General features: G+C 40.4%; 1 protein-coding gene across 10 annotated transcripts in view; it reads left to right on the top strand.

The window, feature by feature from the left end:
• Positions 1-16,583, top strand: part of grid1a (glutamate receptor, ionotropic, delta 1a) — a 326,902-nt gene that overhangs the window by 57,792 nt on the left and 252,527 nt on the right. For all 10 annotated transcript variants that reach the window (XM_077495430.1, XM_077495429.1, XM_077495436.1 and 7 more), the window contains one exon: positions 574-729. In XM_077495430.1, coding sequence (XP_077351556.1) covers positions 574-729 — 156 coding nt within the window. The remainder of the gene's footprint in view (positions 1-573; positions 730-16,583) is intronic.

The raw sequence follows: 16,583 nt of genomic DNA, 5'->3' as shown, positions 1-16,583 counted from the left end.
TCCTTAACACCCGGCCCCCACCCCTCCCATATGTGGTGTTGCAGTGTGAAATCAGCAAACATGTTAGCGGTGTTGTGGGTATGCAGCACTGCTTTGCTTCTTACTTTTATTTATTTATTTATTTATTTATTTATTTTGCTGCAACAGTCTGGGCCAGCAGCAGGTGCTCTGTCATCAGCTTTAGTGCAGCACTGGGACTTCATCCAAGTCGTATTGGCTGATGCACGTCAGCGGGCACCAAATATACTTCTCTTTTCCGGAAAAGCTCCCCCCCACCCACACCGTCCCCACCCCCCCAAACTGATATACGCCCTGTCTGACAGTGATGCCATAAACAGACAAGCAAGAGGATGGAGAGTGGGGTGGGCTTTTATTTATTTGGTTTGGCTCACAAGCGCGCTCACGCGCACACACATGCGCCTTAAGTGTCCGCTGTCCATGGTTCCGCCATGACCGGACCAACGTGCAAACTGTGAAGGCTCTCACGACCTAAAATGGTGGACGCGCACCAATCTGATTCTCCCACCAACCAACCATTTTTTATTTTTTATTTTTTTGTTGCCCATTCCACAGGTGCCATATTCGAGGAGAACGCCGTGAAGGATGACGAGATTTTCCAGCTGGCCATCTCGGACCTGAGTCTGAACGATGACATCTTGCAAAGCGAGAAGATCACCCACTCGGTCAAACTTATCGAGCCCAACAACCCTTTCCAGGCTGTGCAGGAAGGTAGGCACATGATTATTTTTTATTTTTTTTTTTTTTGAAGTGTTGCTGAATGACACTGGATGGAGAAAGGATGGTTGGGGGGAAGGAAGGAAGACTGATGGCAGAGAAGTTGGACAAAGAACGTAGGAAGGATGGATGGAAGACTGAAAGGATGAGGGATTATGCACAAATGTTTGGGCGTGAGTGCTGCAGGAAGAATTTTTGGAAGGATAGAAGCCACACAGGGAGGAATGAATAGGGTAGATCGGGAGGGAAGGGAAGTTTTGTAGAAGAATGAAGGAAACAGGCTGCATGGAAGGACAGGTAGAGAGGAAGAAAGAAGGATGGAAATCAGAAAGGTTACGAGGAAAGAAAAGGAATTAAAAAAACAGTTTAGAGGAAGAAAGGGAGCGATGAGGCAAAGTTTGAATGGAAGGAAGGATGTAGCGAAGGCAGAAAGTATTGATGGATATGCGACAAAAATTACAAGTAGAAAGGAACAGTAGGAGGGAGCAGGAAGGAATTATGGGAAGGCAGAATGGATGGAGGGATGAATGAAGGCAAAACCTCTGGAAAAAAGGATGGATGAAGGAAGGCAGAACATTTGGAAGGAAATGGGTGACGGACGCTGTAGAGATAGTGTGAGTTGGAAAAGGATGGACAAATGTGAGGAAGGAATAGGGGGAGGATGATGAAGGAAGACATGACATAAGGAAGGAAAACCGAAGGAAAGAGAAGAGTTAAGTAGAATAAAGAAGATGACGTAATGAAGGAAAGCAGAAATGTTGGGAGGAAGCATGGGAAGGCAGCAAAAAAAAGTATGGAGGGAAGGCGGAGGAAATGGAATCGGGGGTGATAGAAGGCAGACAGGAAGTGATGGAGTAAGATGATTATGGTAGAAGGAAGGAAAGGGGATTGAAGGCCTGGATGAAGGATGGAATGAAGGCAGTAACGGGAAGGATGAAGGCATAAAAAAAATGAGTAAGGGATGCCACATGGCCATGGAAGAAGCTCGAAACGGGGCGTGGGAAGTAGTTGAAGGAAAGAGCAAGAAGCAGGAAGTGGGCGGAAGGAAGTCAAGTAGAGTGACAAATAAGATGGGAGGGAGAGAGAGAGAGGAAAACTGTTGGTGTGAGTGAGCAGTAGACGACGGATTAAAGGGATTGCGGGGAGGAAGGCGGCAGGCGGGCAGGAAGGACTGAAAATGAAGGCGAGCAAGTGTTCCTCCTGTTGCTGGCAGGGCTGCTGCTGCTGCTGTAAGCATCTCAGCATGTCAAAAGAAAGCAGCGTGTGTGTTTGTTGGCGTGTGCGCACCGTCTTCTATTGACACTCTGCTAGGTGGCAGCAGTGAGTCGCACCACAGCAGTTTCCACATGACACAAATCCAAAACCAGCAAAAATGTCTTCTGCTCTTACGTCGTCTCGTCAACTTGCTGCTCTTCCGTTGTCCGTTGTCCCCCCCCCGCTGCAGTGTGAGAAGTGGCCCAATAATGTTTGCCATCAAAAATTCCTTCTTTAAATGAATCATTAAGGCTTTTAATGGCTTCCTGGGGACCTTCAAAGTTCAGTGCGCCGGCTCGTCCTTTTTTTTTTTTTTTTTTCGAACACGCAGACCTTGGCTCGACTCGTTGCTATTCATGCTTGTCTTCATTCACAAGGCTCTCTTGTGACTTTACAAACGCTCAACACGTGGCTGCTGTCACAGTCGCGCACAGTGTAAAAAACAAACAAAACACAACTTACATTTTTTGGCGGTAAAACAAATGATTCACATTATAGTTAGCAAATTCTTTTTTTTTTTTTTTTAATTGGCAATGCAGGTAGCTTGGCATCATCTAATTTATTTAACAACTACGGCACACTGGCTAAAGTATGCGAAAACTGTTGCATTTTGTCAACCCAAAGCTATACGTTACCATAAAAATGCTTAATTTTGTAGTGAAAAATGCTGTATTTTCTGCCTTTGCTCAAGAAACAGTTTCATGAAAACACCAGCTTTTATGATCAGTTCTTAATTTTGTCATGAAAAAGCCATATTTTTACAATGAAACGTATATTTTGACATGAAAATGCATTTTTTCCATTAAAACTTTTTTTTTTATGAAAATGACAATGACAAGCACATTTTGTCGTAAAAACACGTTTGGATTGCAAAAGGCCATTATTTCCATTGATAATTATACATTTTGTCATGAAAATACCATTTTTTTTTCTTAAATGAGCATGATGAAACGCCATGTTGTCAACATAAGCCTCTATTTTGCGAATCTTACAATTTTTCATGAAAATGCGATGTCACTGCAACTACTGTTTGAAAATGTTTCATCATACTTCTAACTTGAAGTCACAAAAATGATGCATTTTGTATGGTGCTGAATTTTGTCATGAGAATTTTATATTTGTTACAAAAATGTCGTGTCTTCGAAACTACGACAAAAAGGCTATTATGCAAATTTAATGCAATATTTCGTCCTGAAAACTACATTTTGCAGAAAAACACATTTGTTTTTTTCCAACTTTTGTAATGAAAACGAAATGATCCATCATGAAACTCATTGACTGCCATTGACGGCTTTGGACGGCAAAGTTCCGTTTGAACTGGGCTGGCAGTCAGTCAGTTTAATTTTGCCGTGAAAATGTCATGAACTCAATTATGTCATGAATTCTATTGTGTCATAAAAATGTGTTTTTGCCCAATTTCTCAGCAGTAAGGGTGAAAGTTAGGGCATGTTATCTTTTTTTTTTTTTTTTTTTACATTATCAAGCCTGTCGTACACTAATTACTTTTTGCACAAAATCCTTCAGTAAGAATTCTTCTATTGAGGAGCAAGCTGGCTACGTTTGTAGTTTATGCAAAAGTCTTGGGACACTCTTTGATTTGTTGTTTTAGTAAAGCATAGAATCCAACGAGAACGTTTGCCAAGGCAAAGTAGTTTAAAAAATAAATGTGTATTTGTTTTTCATTCTTTCATAAGTCACATTTGTTGTTACTTGTCAGCTGTTCATTTGGTGACTTCCTGGTACAGGTTTATTGAACCAAGTTTTACTGGATTCCCTTTTCCATCCTTCATAAAGTTTCCTAGAAATGTTTGAATATGTAAAAAAAAAAAAAAAAAAAAAAAAAGTATTCTAGAACTTTTTGGGTACTTTGTTGTACATAAGGTGAGTTTTAATATAACTTGATGTGCGTGTTGCAAAGATAATTTGTCCCTGATATTGATTCATGGCCTATTTCCTGTGATGACTCTCCCGGTTGGTATCCTTGATTGACTATCCATCTTAATTACACTTCCGACTCTTTTGGAGTTGCCGTAAAAAAACGGCAGGAAACACGTGCAGTCGGGGGGTATATAGAGGGGCCGGCGGGGGGGCGGATCGATGGATACCTCGCCCTCGCGTGGCGTTGAGTGACACGCGGGATATGTTGACCTTTTTGGCTCTGCTCTTTCGCCGGCCATCCTCCCACCGTGAGTGGCGGTTCGAGAGGGACCCCGTCGTGGTCGAAGGAGCGAGGGGAGGGGTCTCGGAATGACGATGAGATCATTGAGGAAGAGCGCGGCGGATGGGAAGGAGTTGAATAAACATGAGAGTTAAGAAGGGCGCTGATGAGGAAAATGTGCTTGCCAAGTGAGGGGGAGGACTTGCAGTGTCATGTTTGTCCTTACGTGTCCTTGCCTGCACACTTTTCAAGTCCTCTCGTGACCCGCAGAACGACGACTGAACACACTTTTACCACAAAAAACGTACTAAGGTCGCTCATCATAAATGACACTCGTTATAACATATTAAGATGTTGCAATGAGTAATTGACAGGCAGCTCTTTTGATGATTGGTTTAATCGTTTACAGCTCTTGTTTAAAATACATCATCGGAATTTTTATTTTAAAGCTGTGCACGACTGGGTGGTGACTCGAAATAAGTAGCAAATTGGCACCGGAACTCCTAATAAGAATTTTCACATCCAAGCCAGAATGGGGTTGTAGCATTATTGTTGTCGGAGAGGACCATTTTGAATGCCGCTTATGTCTTCATATTTGTGACATATCCTCCTGACTACCAGGAAAAAAAAAATGTCCAATCAAGAAAAAAAAAAAAAAAAAAAAAAAAAAATATATATATATATATATATATTTTTTTTTACGCTATGATGTGTCCACTACAGAGGACATTTTTTTTTTAAACTTCAATGCTAGGCTCAAATACAGTTAAAATAATTCAAACAATACTTTAATGTGTTCTTAAGAGTCTTATAGAAAACATGCTAACAACATTCAAAGCCGACATTTGTTCAATAAAAAGTGTTATACACTTACTTTTCCTGCTTGCACTGAGGGAAGCCATTTTCTTTTATGATGCAATCAAAGGTAGCAAAGCCCCACCCCTACACATTTGGTATCATTGGAAAGCTCTGAATGTCCTCAAAAGAGCACAAAAGGAGTTAATTCAATCGTATGCACTGGGTGGGAGATATTCAGGTTTTAAAAAGGTCCACTACAGAGGACAACGTGCGCAGACATCAAAGCTTCGCACACTGTTTCATTAAACATTATTCATGGAACATTAAATTGATCAAATAAATTAAGTTACAAGCTTGGTCACAGATTAAATTAAAGTTAAAAATACGCTTTAAGAAAAGTTAACTTCATGAGACAGTGGGAAAAAAAAATTTGTCTTGTATTACTCATATGACTTCAGCACAACCTCAACAATTGATTAGCAACTTGTAGGTGTTGCATGTACTGGCACATAGTTTATTTCTGTTCCACCAGGTGGGAGGAGATTTTTGGACCACAGAGTAGATTTATATAAGTTACCGTAGCACCTGGGTGATAAGAAACTCTGGCGATTGACAAGCTGGAAATTATTTAATGCCCGTGGGAGCGCGGGAGATTCATCCTCCGAAAGATCACGATTCCAACAGCTGTGTGGCAGATTTTCAGCCTGCACCTGACACAATGTGAGCATTCTTAAAAAAAAAAAAAAAAAAAACAGAGAGATGAGCTCAAACAAATGGATCTGGCTTGTGTTTCCAAAGAAAACGACGGCCGCACGTTCTTTTGCCAACCCGAGTGAACGGCGATTGAAAGCCACTTAGTGCAGGTAGACGCTCGCTCCTCCGCTGCGCTGTAATTTGTTGAGTGTTCTGCCCCACCGAGTCCACTTTACACCCCGCACCTCCGTGGTGTCACCCTGCCAAGGTAAAGTCAAGGACGGCTTCATCCCTTTCGGCCCCTTCTGTCCGTCTCAGGCCATCTCAAATTCCAACAACCCCCCCCTTCCTTGCTCTCTGCGCAATCTGTCATGACAAAAGGTGAAAAGATGGTTCATTTGAAGATGTCGGCACGGGTAATTTAATCCGCCATCTGATTCTGGGGTTTATGACAACTCATTACTCGCCGTGCTCTAAATGTGATGGAACGTTGCCCGTTCACTATTACTGTGCCCGTGAATTTAATAATGTCGCATAAATCTCGGTAATGGATTTGTTTGTGTTTTGATGTCTTTCCTAGCGGCTCGGGCACAAAGAGAAAGGGGGCGCCGGGGCCCGCGGAGTTTCGCCCACCCGGTTAATTACGCCGCACTTATATCCGCGTATAAAGGCTCTGCTACCTTAATCAGCTAATTGAGTCTGTGGCAGAGTTGGGGTGTACCTTTCACCGTTTAAGCTTCTTAGTGTTTGTGAAGGGTTAATTCCGAGGAGCTGGAACGGTCTAAACGTTGTCAGATGCGCTGACCTACCTTTATAACTGAAATTCGACTGTTTTCTCCATGAAGTAGGCAGCGACTTTAAACAATAGAGTATTGCAAAAAATGAACTGTTACTGGTTTGTTTTTTCGAATGTACGTTTAATTAAAATGTGAGAAGCGATAAACTTACCTGATGGTTGTAGTGGCTCACATACCACCTTTATATACCTTGAAATGAAGTTTTCCTTTTTTTTTATTTTTTTTTTTTTTTTTTTTTTACTTTTGATGCTAAACGGAATTATATAACAGGTCAAAAAAAATTATAATGGTCTCCTTTGTTAGTGTGTCCTAACGAGTGTCTGTGAGCAGCAGTACGTCTTGAGCAAATAATTGACGCATCCGTCTGTCATGCCTTCTGATTTGCGAGTTCAGAAAATGGCAAATCTGCTACTTTCTAAAGTTGCAAATTTCCCAGAAAAAAACTCGGAAATTGCCACTTCCAAAGTGGCAAATTTGCAACTTTCTAAAATGGCAAATTTGCGAGGAAAAAAAAAAATCAAATTTGAAAGTTCAGAAAATGGCAAATCTGTGACTTTCTAAAGTTGCAAATTTCCCAGAAAAACTCGGAAATTGCCACTTTCCAAAGTGGCAAATTTGCAAAAAATAAAAAATCTAATTTGCAAGTTCAGAAAGTGGCAAATTTGCGACTTATATAAAAAAATAAATGAATAAATAAATACATACATGCATAAATAAATACATAAATAATCACAAAAGCAAGGTGTTATCTTTCTAAAACAAAACTCTAGACCCGGAAACTGCCAATCCAGAAGCCTGTCTGTCTTTTTGTCAGCGTTGTGAAATATTTAGCTTGATGCTGTGGACTCACCTGACAGACAAACAACAAAACGAGGATGAACGTTCACATGAAACGCGAGAACAAGTAGCTATCAAAAACACCGTCGTTGCCACGGAAACCTCCCGCTCCTCCCCTCCCCTCCCTCTTGATTGGCTGGATGTCTACCCGTGATTGGACCAAAGTCCCCCGCGGGCTTGAAGCCAGATGGCAGCCATCTTACGTAGCAACTATTAACTCTCTCCAAACGCTGATTGGTTAGTTTTGTCACGACGGGATATGTTCAGAAATAATCAATAAACAATTAATTAGACACGTAACATAGGGCCAGAGAGGAATGATTTTCCAAAAGGTCGTTTAAATCTCAGATGTCAAACTCGAGGCCTTCGCAGCATTTTTTGTGGTCCAAGATCTTTACGAAAATATCTACCAAAATTGTCATGTGCAATAAATAACGTTCAGATTTTGCAAGAATTTTTTTGGCACCGATTTTACAGTAACTTCAACAATAATTCAGAAAATTAATAACCCGCCCCCAATGAAACAAAACCTTTTATAGTGGCCCTTTATTATGTGCAGTCTAAGGCACACCTTTGCACTAATTATGGTTTTTAATCAGCAACTTGATATGGTACACCAGTGAGGTAGCATGGATTATCTTGGCAAAGGAGAAGTGCTCACTAGATTTAGACTGGTTTGTGAACAATAGTTGAGAGAAATGATGATATTGTGTATGTGGAACGTTTATATTTTTGTTATACATTCATGATTTTATATATTTTTTCACATATTTGTCATGTTATTAGATACACGTTGATTCTAAATTGCTCATGATAATAATGAAGTCAAGTTTTTGTACAGTATTGATGATTTTCTATGTGATAGGTTTGGTATTAAGAGGTGGATTGAATCCCCACTGAACGCTCAGATAGCAAAAGTTGGGCCCGCCACTGCTCAAGATGTTTACCTGAAGCGCAAACAAACTCTGCCAGTTCCTCGCCTCCGTGTCAGCGGCAATTCTCCAACGTACGCCCGCATGCGAGTAGGCTGTTCAAAGCGCCGCGCCGGTTCTTCATGGATCGGTTTCAGTTAAGACGTTGGCTACGTGCGGACGGTACAGGTGGGCTGTCGTCACGGGGCGCAAGTGAGTTTGCGACTCTGAGCGATTAATCCCCGTCGGCTTTTTTGCCTGTTTGCCGAGCTCTGCCGTCCCACGGTACGCAACCGGCGCTTCGGCACAAACACGGGCGATGTTGACTCATCCGTCGAGAGAGAGCACCTGACATTTGCCGGCGCACGCGTTTGTTACCAGTTATCTTTCCGTTGCTATTTGCCGACGAGTTAGCAGGATAACACAAAACTGACGTTTTGGGACACGGGCGGATCAAGGAAGAAGACGTTACATTTTCTAGGACCTTCTTCTTTGAGGTTCTTTGAGATTCTGATCGCGACTTTTTCAGGCAATCAAAAACAAACTTAAGTATCGGTATGGTATCAGTATCAGCCGATAGTGGAAAGCTGGGTATTGGAATCGAGGGCCAAAAAACGGTATCAGAACAACACTAATTTTGAGTCTTAGTACAGTTTTCAATCACATACAGTATTCTGTTGTATTAATTGACAGCGCTGCACTGAAACGCTCCCCAGGCGTTGACGCAGTAAGCAGCAAACAATAACGTTAAATTGACCAATTAACCATCTTGAATGGAGTCTTTGTTTTGCCGCCTTCAATTGCTTTAAATGCAAAACAATTTGTTTGTTGGAATTTCGAGGCTTCCTGGGTTGGCGTAAGACTTTGATTTTGTAACCATGGGGAAGGCAGGAAGTGTTTGGTCGGTGCTGGACTTCACTTTGATTTATCTTTCTTTTCTCTTTATTTTTTCTGACCTTTTCTCTGGTCTCCTGACCATTTGAACCTCACGACTCTGGCAAGATTCTGAAGTACCTGGTTAAGGCGAAGGGTAATGGGATATTTACAAGGTTTTAGGTGAATTAATGAGTATAAATTTATACGTATTTGCACGCGCACGCACGCAAACGCACGCACGCACACATACACACACACAAAAAAAAAAAAAAAAAAAAAAAGCAATGATGATAAGACGTTGAATCGGTAAGACTACCGAATAATGAACAATTCTGAGCTCTTTTAAAAAAAACAAACAAAAAAAACAAAACAATTTATGCCTAATAACATTTGTTTATGCAGAAGGCAGATGAAACCATTTAGGGGATGATGAATGGCGCCAATAGCGACTTGACATGTCTAATCAATGCCATTCAGATACTGTACGTCACTTGTTTAACTTTTGAGTACATTTGCATTCAATCTTTAAAAATTGTTTACAAACTTGTATTTAGGTATAATTTTACTTATGTGCAAAACAGTTTAATCAAATCTGTTATTTTCGTACAGTTTTTTCCCCTTTTTAAACAGTTTTAATGCTCAAACTTCAAACTACATAATTTCAAAGTAATTATAATATTAAATATCCTTTTTAGGAATAAAAAGTCTGTTGGTAATTATGGTGGTACTGAGAGAACTGTTTTTTTTTTTGTTTTTTTTTAAGATGATGCTTGCTGTAAAAAAAAAAAAGCCCGATATTATAATAATAATAATAATATGTATCCTTTTTTTTTAATTAGTTTGATTCCGTAATTTGACAGAATAAAATTATAAAAAATTATTAATAGGCTGATTAATTAAAAAAAAATATAAAATGAATATAATAACTTTTTGGTTGACTATTTTTATAATTTTTTAACTTTACACCTGAGATGTTATTTTTTTTCTTTTTTTGTGGGGGGTGAGGAGGTATTCCATTATCGTTGTCTTGTGTTGTAATGGGTTAAAAAAATAAATAAATAAATAAAAATAAGAGAGGGAGAGAGAAACTGTTTTTTGTAATTTTTTTTTAAAGTGCTAATATTAGCAATTAATTGGTCGGGTCCTAGTCAAAAGTTTGTACTCAAGTATGTGTGTATGACTTTTGTCTTAATTAGACTTAGTCTTGAATTGTGTTTTTATTGGGTTTTTTTGTTTATATTTTCCGAGTACCACCGTATATGTATTTTGATAAACCTATAAAGCCATGATATCAATACCGATTTGTTTTAAATTATGCATATTATACAGTAACTCCTTTTAAAGATAGAACTTCTTTTTATCGTTAGAAGCACTCGTATGGTTTCTCCTGCTTTCGAGGGGCCCTTTATGTTTTGAAAGCAACACCACCACCTCACTGAAGATCGATGCCCTGCCTCCCGATAACTTCTTGAAAGCATCTTCAATGGCAACACCGTCTCCTAAGAGCCCGTATGTGCAAGTCGGGCCATTCATTCATGCATTTCGCCGTGCCACTTTGCGCAACAAACGTGTGATTTCTCGGCACATCAGAGGCCAGGGCTCGGACATGTTGATACGTGAAAACAGTATGCAAAGTGTCCTGGATTGTTTTTGTGCACTTTAATCATTTAAAGGTACCATCTGCAAGGATGTACCTCCACTGCTTTTTTTTTTTTTTTTACCAGGTTATGTCTGAGTAAAATCGTGCATGTGATGTGACCGAGAGTACACTTTGAACTGGCACAGGCGCACACTTTTTTCTTTTCTTTTTTTTTTTTTTTCCAAGGACATCCCTAGTCAGCAATGTCTGCTAAGCTGTACCTGGAAATAGAATGGGAGAGATGGATAATGTGTGCCAGAAGTAGAACGTATGGGGGTCAAGGTAGCTACATGCATTACTTGCACTGTACTATAAGCCCACCATATAAGATGGTGTAACTCTGTTATACATGGATCCATCCATTTTCTATAGCAGTTGTCCTCGTTTGGGTGAAGGGTAACGAGAGCCCATTTCAGCTGAGGTTAGGTGGGATACACACCCTACACACTCTAGACAAACAAACAAAACCATTCGCAATTAACCAAAGAAAATCTCAAATTAAAGTGACTTACTAGTTGATTTTTATTAACTCATTTGCTCCCAATAACGTGTAAATACTTTTTTAAAAAATGTTTTAAGTGTCCCAAAGACATATTTATACGTTTTTTTTTGGGGGGGGGGGGGGGGGGGGTATGCTAGAGTATACAGAAGGCTTTGATGCAGCCTCTCAACTGCAAAGAACTGTAGAACAGAATGTAGAACTCGTCCTGGCGTGTACAACCCATTTTTGCAAAAAATAAAAAATAAAAAATTAGCATCCATCCATCCATCCATCCATCCATTTTCCAAAACCAATAGGGTTGCTCTTTCACAAAAATAATCCAAAATAAGTACAGGTAAGAATGGTCAAGTTTGCTGCTTTTTAACTACTCGGACGAGTTCAACTTATCCATAAAGCTACTAAAGAAAATGTCACACCACTGATGAGTTACTTTTGATCATACCTCCACATAGATGACCACAATTCTGCATCATGACATCAACATTCCTGACATCATGACTGATAAAAAATGTAATTTTCACTAGAAAAGAACTCGTAGTGGATTGTTCTACCCGCTCATGGAACATTGCACTATTAATGCAAATTTTATGCAGCCTTGTTCCTAATTTGAATTTTTTTCATAGTACAATTTGTGTTTTTTTTTTTTTTTTTGGTCGATATTTGCCAACAGTGAGGGGGCGGGGCAGCTCTTTGAAATGATAGGCTCGGGGTGTTTATTAACTTCCCAGAAAATGTTGATTCATTTCAAGGCTCTATCGCAGCAGCGTGGTAAATGTCGGGATTTTGGTCCGCGTTTCAATTTGGGTAAAGACGGCGCAAAGGATGTAACAGTACAAACGCCTGGAAAATAAATACCATGGAAATAAATTATTTCATGGAGAGAGCGAGAGAGATGAGAGCAATGCCTGCTTTGCTTTTGCTTTGCTTTGTTTGCTGTAATCCGAGCGGCTTTTCTCGCAGCTTTTTCAGGAAATGTGAGAAGTTGTGTCGGAAACACGGCGATACCCAATTAGAGCGAGCTGCCGTCACGTCGAATTCCCCTGCGAATTTTCACACGATCGTCTCGCTGGCAGACGTCGAGTGGCCTGATTTTCAATGTATCACTTTCACTCCCCGGCCTATTTGAATGAACGTGCTTGGCGGAGGTCATTGCGCTAATGGTTACTGGGTGGCTTAGCGACTGCTAAAGAAGGAACGTTATAAAAGGAATGCAGATGAGGAAAGCGTCCAAATTATGTATTCATGTTTGCTCAGCACCCTCGATTGCCAGATTGCTAACAGGAAGTGAGCTAATATCAACAGGAAGTGAACCTACTTTAACAGGAAGTGACCTGATTTCAACAGGAACTGACATGAAATAAACAGGAAGTGAGCATGCTAGTGCTAAGTTAGCATGCTAATGCTAGCTTAGGATGCTAATGCTAGGTTAGCATGTTAATGCTAATGCTATGTTAGCATGCTACTGCTAGCTGAACATGCTAATGCTAAGTTAGCATGCTAATGCTGTTAGCTTAACATGCTAATGCTAAGTTAACTTAACATGCTAATGCTAAGTTAGAATGCTAATGCTAGCTTAGCATGCTAATGCTAGCTTAGCATGCTAATGCTAGCTTAGCATGCTAATGCTAATGTTAACATGCTAATGCTAATGTTAGTTTAGCATGCTAATGCTAATTTTAGCTTAGAATGCTATTGTTCATGTTAACATGCGAATGCTAAGTTAGCATGCTAATGCTAATATTACCATGCTCATGCTTATGCTAACTTAGCATGCTAATGCTAGCTTGCTGACTGATTGAGAGGTAAAGTACACCATCATTTGGCAAACTGTTCAGTGCATTCGGCTTTCCACCTTGCAAGAGTCAGCAGTCACATCCAAAGTTTCCGCAGGAATTTTTCTAGTTACATTATATTATTTTAAGCTAGTAGTGGTACCACACTAAGAATAGCTAATGTATAGTATAATCTATACTCCATACACATTCTAACAACCCTACAAAATGGCGGCCTGACTATGTAGGAGACTAAATGATCTATGGAGAGTGATTCTAACCACTTCTGATATGTTCATGAAAATTGAGCGTTGTTTATGCTGTAAGAAAAACTGAGATAGGTTTACATTATACGAATCATCTACTGGGACTCTTGTTTGATACCGTATTGACTTTCTGGTCTTGTTTCAATGTTGCTCCACTCACTAATGATTGAGAGCCTGACAATGGCACCGATATCAAGAGCCGTTGCATGTGTCACTCACGGCCCATTGAGCGGCGTGTTTTACATAAACATGCACGCGTTCCCCAGTTATCGCAAATCTCCCGACGTGATAGCGCTCTCCTGTCGTCTTTACCATGACACGTTCGTAACAAGCTGTAGCGAGGACTGTGACAGATGTCGCCGCTTTGTCTCGACCCCAAACAGCTACCGGAACACCCCCCACCACCCACCCACCCGGCTCCCTTTCTTCATTCCACCCGCAGCCGCGCTAGATTGGCCCGTCAATACCGATCTACCTGTTTGAGTACGCGACTCTCCCGCAGGATGCGTCCCGTCCAATCAGATTGAAGCTGATGTGGCCCTCGGCCTGCGTCCCTGCCGATGACTCACCGTCCCCGCATTGTCGGTTTGGCCGTCTCCTCTTTGTGCTTCATTCTTATTCGGCCGCATGAACAGAACTGCCAAGAGATGATGGAGGCGGGATGGATGGATGGATGACGAGTGGGAGAGTTTGTGTGTGCATCCTGGCATGAAACAATCTTTGTGTGTTTGCGTGTGTGAATGCATGTTTCTTAACTGTGTGCATTCGTGCAGGTCTGCTAAACCCAGGAGCTTAATTAAACTTAATCCAAGAATATCTTATTCATCATTTGGAAATGAGAAAAGTCAAAAATGCATACATGTCTGTGTCGCCTACAGTGAACTTAAAAAAAAAAAAAAAAAAGTCAATGGAAAGCATTTCCACATAAAAGCAATTGTATTGGTCTATCTTAATGTACTGTACTTGGGTTGGATTAACGTAATTTATTATTGTTAGTTTAACCAAATTAAGAGGATTGGGTCCAACTTAATTTACTTGGGTTAAATAAGCCTAATATCAGGGTAGTACAACTTTATTTAATTTATGTTGGTTTCGGTCTATCTTTATAGGACTGGAGTGGAACTTAAAGGGATACTTGACTCATTGAGCCTTATTCAGCAGTAAAAAGTGAATATTTTGTCTATAATTAATGTGGTTACTTCATTAGTTCTCATGTACAGTTAGTACCTTTACAAACTAATTTTACTACTTGCTGTCGACAGTTGATGACATCACCTGTGCTGAGGAAGTACAGTAGGTAATCATGGCTCAGTTTACTGACCAAACCCAGAAAACAGTGAGCCGTGATTGGCCGTTACCTACTTCCTCAGCACAGGTGATGTCATCATCAGTCGACAGCAAGTAGAAATATTACTTTTTAACGGTATTAATTGTGCATGAAAAATAAAGAAGTTCATTTTGGACAAAATATAAACTTTTTTACTGCTGAAAAATGTTTAATAAGTCAAGCATCCCTTTAAAGGAACAATGTAGCTGGCGCTTAATTGTACATGTGATCGTGTACTGCTGGTCCAAAAAGAAATAGGAAGAAGTAAACCTTACTTAAATTAAATTGAATTGATTAGTCGAAAATGTAGTGAAAAAGGCCAAATAGGAAAGTTAGCCACGACAAAATAAATGCACATGAACTTATCCCGCTGCTTGGTCTTAAGTCTAAAATGTTACAGTATCATGCTCGGCAGCATCCACTTTGCCGTAGTCAGCCATTTTATTACTGCCTTCAGTCTCCTGTCCAATAAAATCTCCTCAACTTGGCTAAAATACCGAGATGTAAATACACGACAGCCTCCTTCCTCGGTGCTCTCGTTTGTTAGGGCGTTTTTTTTTCCCACTGCCGTGATATTTTGAAGCTGAAAGACTGAGGCAAGTGGGGCTGCGCAGTGGGAAAGGCATCTTGATGAAGAATTGAGTGCCTGTTTCTTGTAAAAGCGTATACTGCCTGTATCTGTCCCTCAGCTCAATGAATAGACTACATGGATTGGCGAGGACACAGTGTGCGGTCGTCAAACGTGGAAATAAAATGTACATCCGTTTCAAGATCACTACAAAATTCTTTTCTTACAAGCTTAAAGAAAATTATCTTTTATTTAGGGGCAGAGCGAAAATTCAAGACTTAAGCTCTGTTTCTTCCTACTGCATCAATAGTCTCTCAAGGACATTGTCATGCGATTTGAGTTAAGGTTCTCTGCTTTCTGTCCTGAAGCTGTTTCTGAAAGCTTTGGTCTGTCCGGACAATATCTTGAGATTCTGGACTTAGATTTCTCTGTTTTCTGAACTACTAGTTGATTTTGAAGTTTAGGTCTGTCCTGGGCATTGTCTTGAGTTTCAGGATTTATATTTTTCTGCTTTTGTGGTTTTTCTGCTTTTTCTGAAGCTTTGGTCTGTCCAGGACATTATCTTGAGATTCAGAACTGGGATTTCTCTGCTTTTTTGTCTAAAGCTCTTTTTGAAACTTTGGTCTTTCCTTGACATTGTTTTGAGATTCAGGACTTGCGTTTTGTCTGCTTTGTATCCTGAAGCTCTTTCTGAAGCTTCGATCTGTCCTGGACATTATCTTGAGATTCGGGACTTAGATTCCTCTGCTTCCTGTCCTGAAGCTATTTCTGTAGTGTTGTTCTGTCTTTGATTCATTCCCTGGGTTTCTCTGCTTTTTGTCCTAAAGCTCTTTCTAAAACTTTGGTTTGTCACGGACATTGTCTTGAGATTCAGGACTTAAGTTTCTTTGCTTTGTGTCCTGAAGCTCTTTCTGAAGTTTTGGTCTGTGCTGGACAATTGAGATTCAGCTTTTGTGTGTGGAATCTCCTCGATACAAAGATGCAGAGAAAAGTAGCTTGTGACATGGCCTTAAAATAGATTTGCTAATGAAGCTTTATGGATTGGAGATGATTGCCCAAGAGTAAGCCAACATGTCATTTGCACTGCCGATAGCAGAAAGTGCTGCTCACCAAAATATGGTCGGACAAACACAAAACAGGTATACTTGTATTTTTGCTTAGTAAGTTTTGCACTGGTGAGTGTGCTGAGAGGGGGGAGCCGGTGGTCATTAGAGGGACACTCACTTCTCATCTGGTATGTGTGTGTGTGTGTAATTTACGAGGCACCACCTGCACCACTGGCAGCTCCAAGACTCTTTAATTCCAGGACAAGACAAGGAGCAGCGAGTCAGCCCCGGAGTAAATCCAGCGAGAGGCTAAACAGGAGTTGGCGGCAGGATGGGATCTTGAGAGAAAAAAAAAAAGAAAAAAGGGACGGGTGAATTCAATCGAAACGATGGACTCCGCTTGC

The sequence above is a fragment of the Festucalex cinctus genome, chromosome 14, assembly GCF_051991245.1.
Source record: "Festucalex cinctus isolate MCC-2025b chromosome 14, RoL_Fcin_1.0, whole genome shotgun sequence".
NCBI classification, from domain to species: Eukaryota; Metazoa; Chordata; class Actinopteri; order Syngnathiformes; family Syngnathidae; genus Festucalex; species Festucalex cinctus.
Note: the sequence above shows the minus strand (reverse complement) of the source record. Positions and strands in the feature narration are given on the sequence as shown.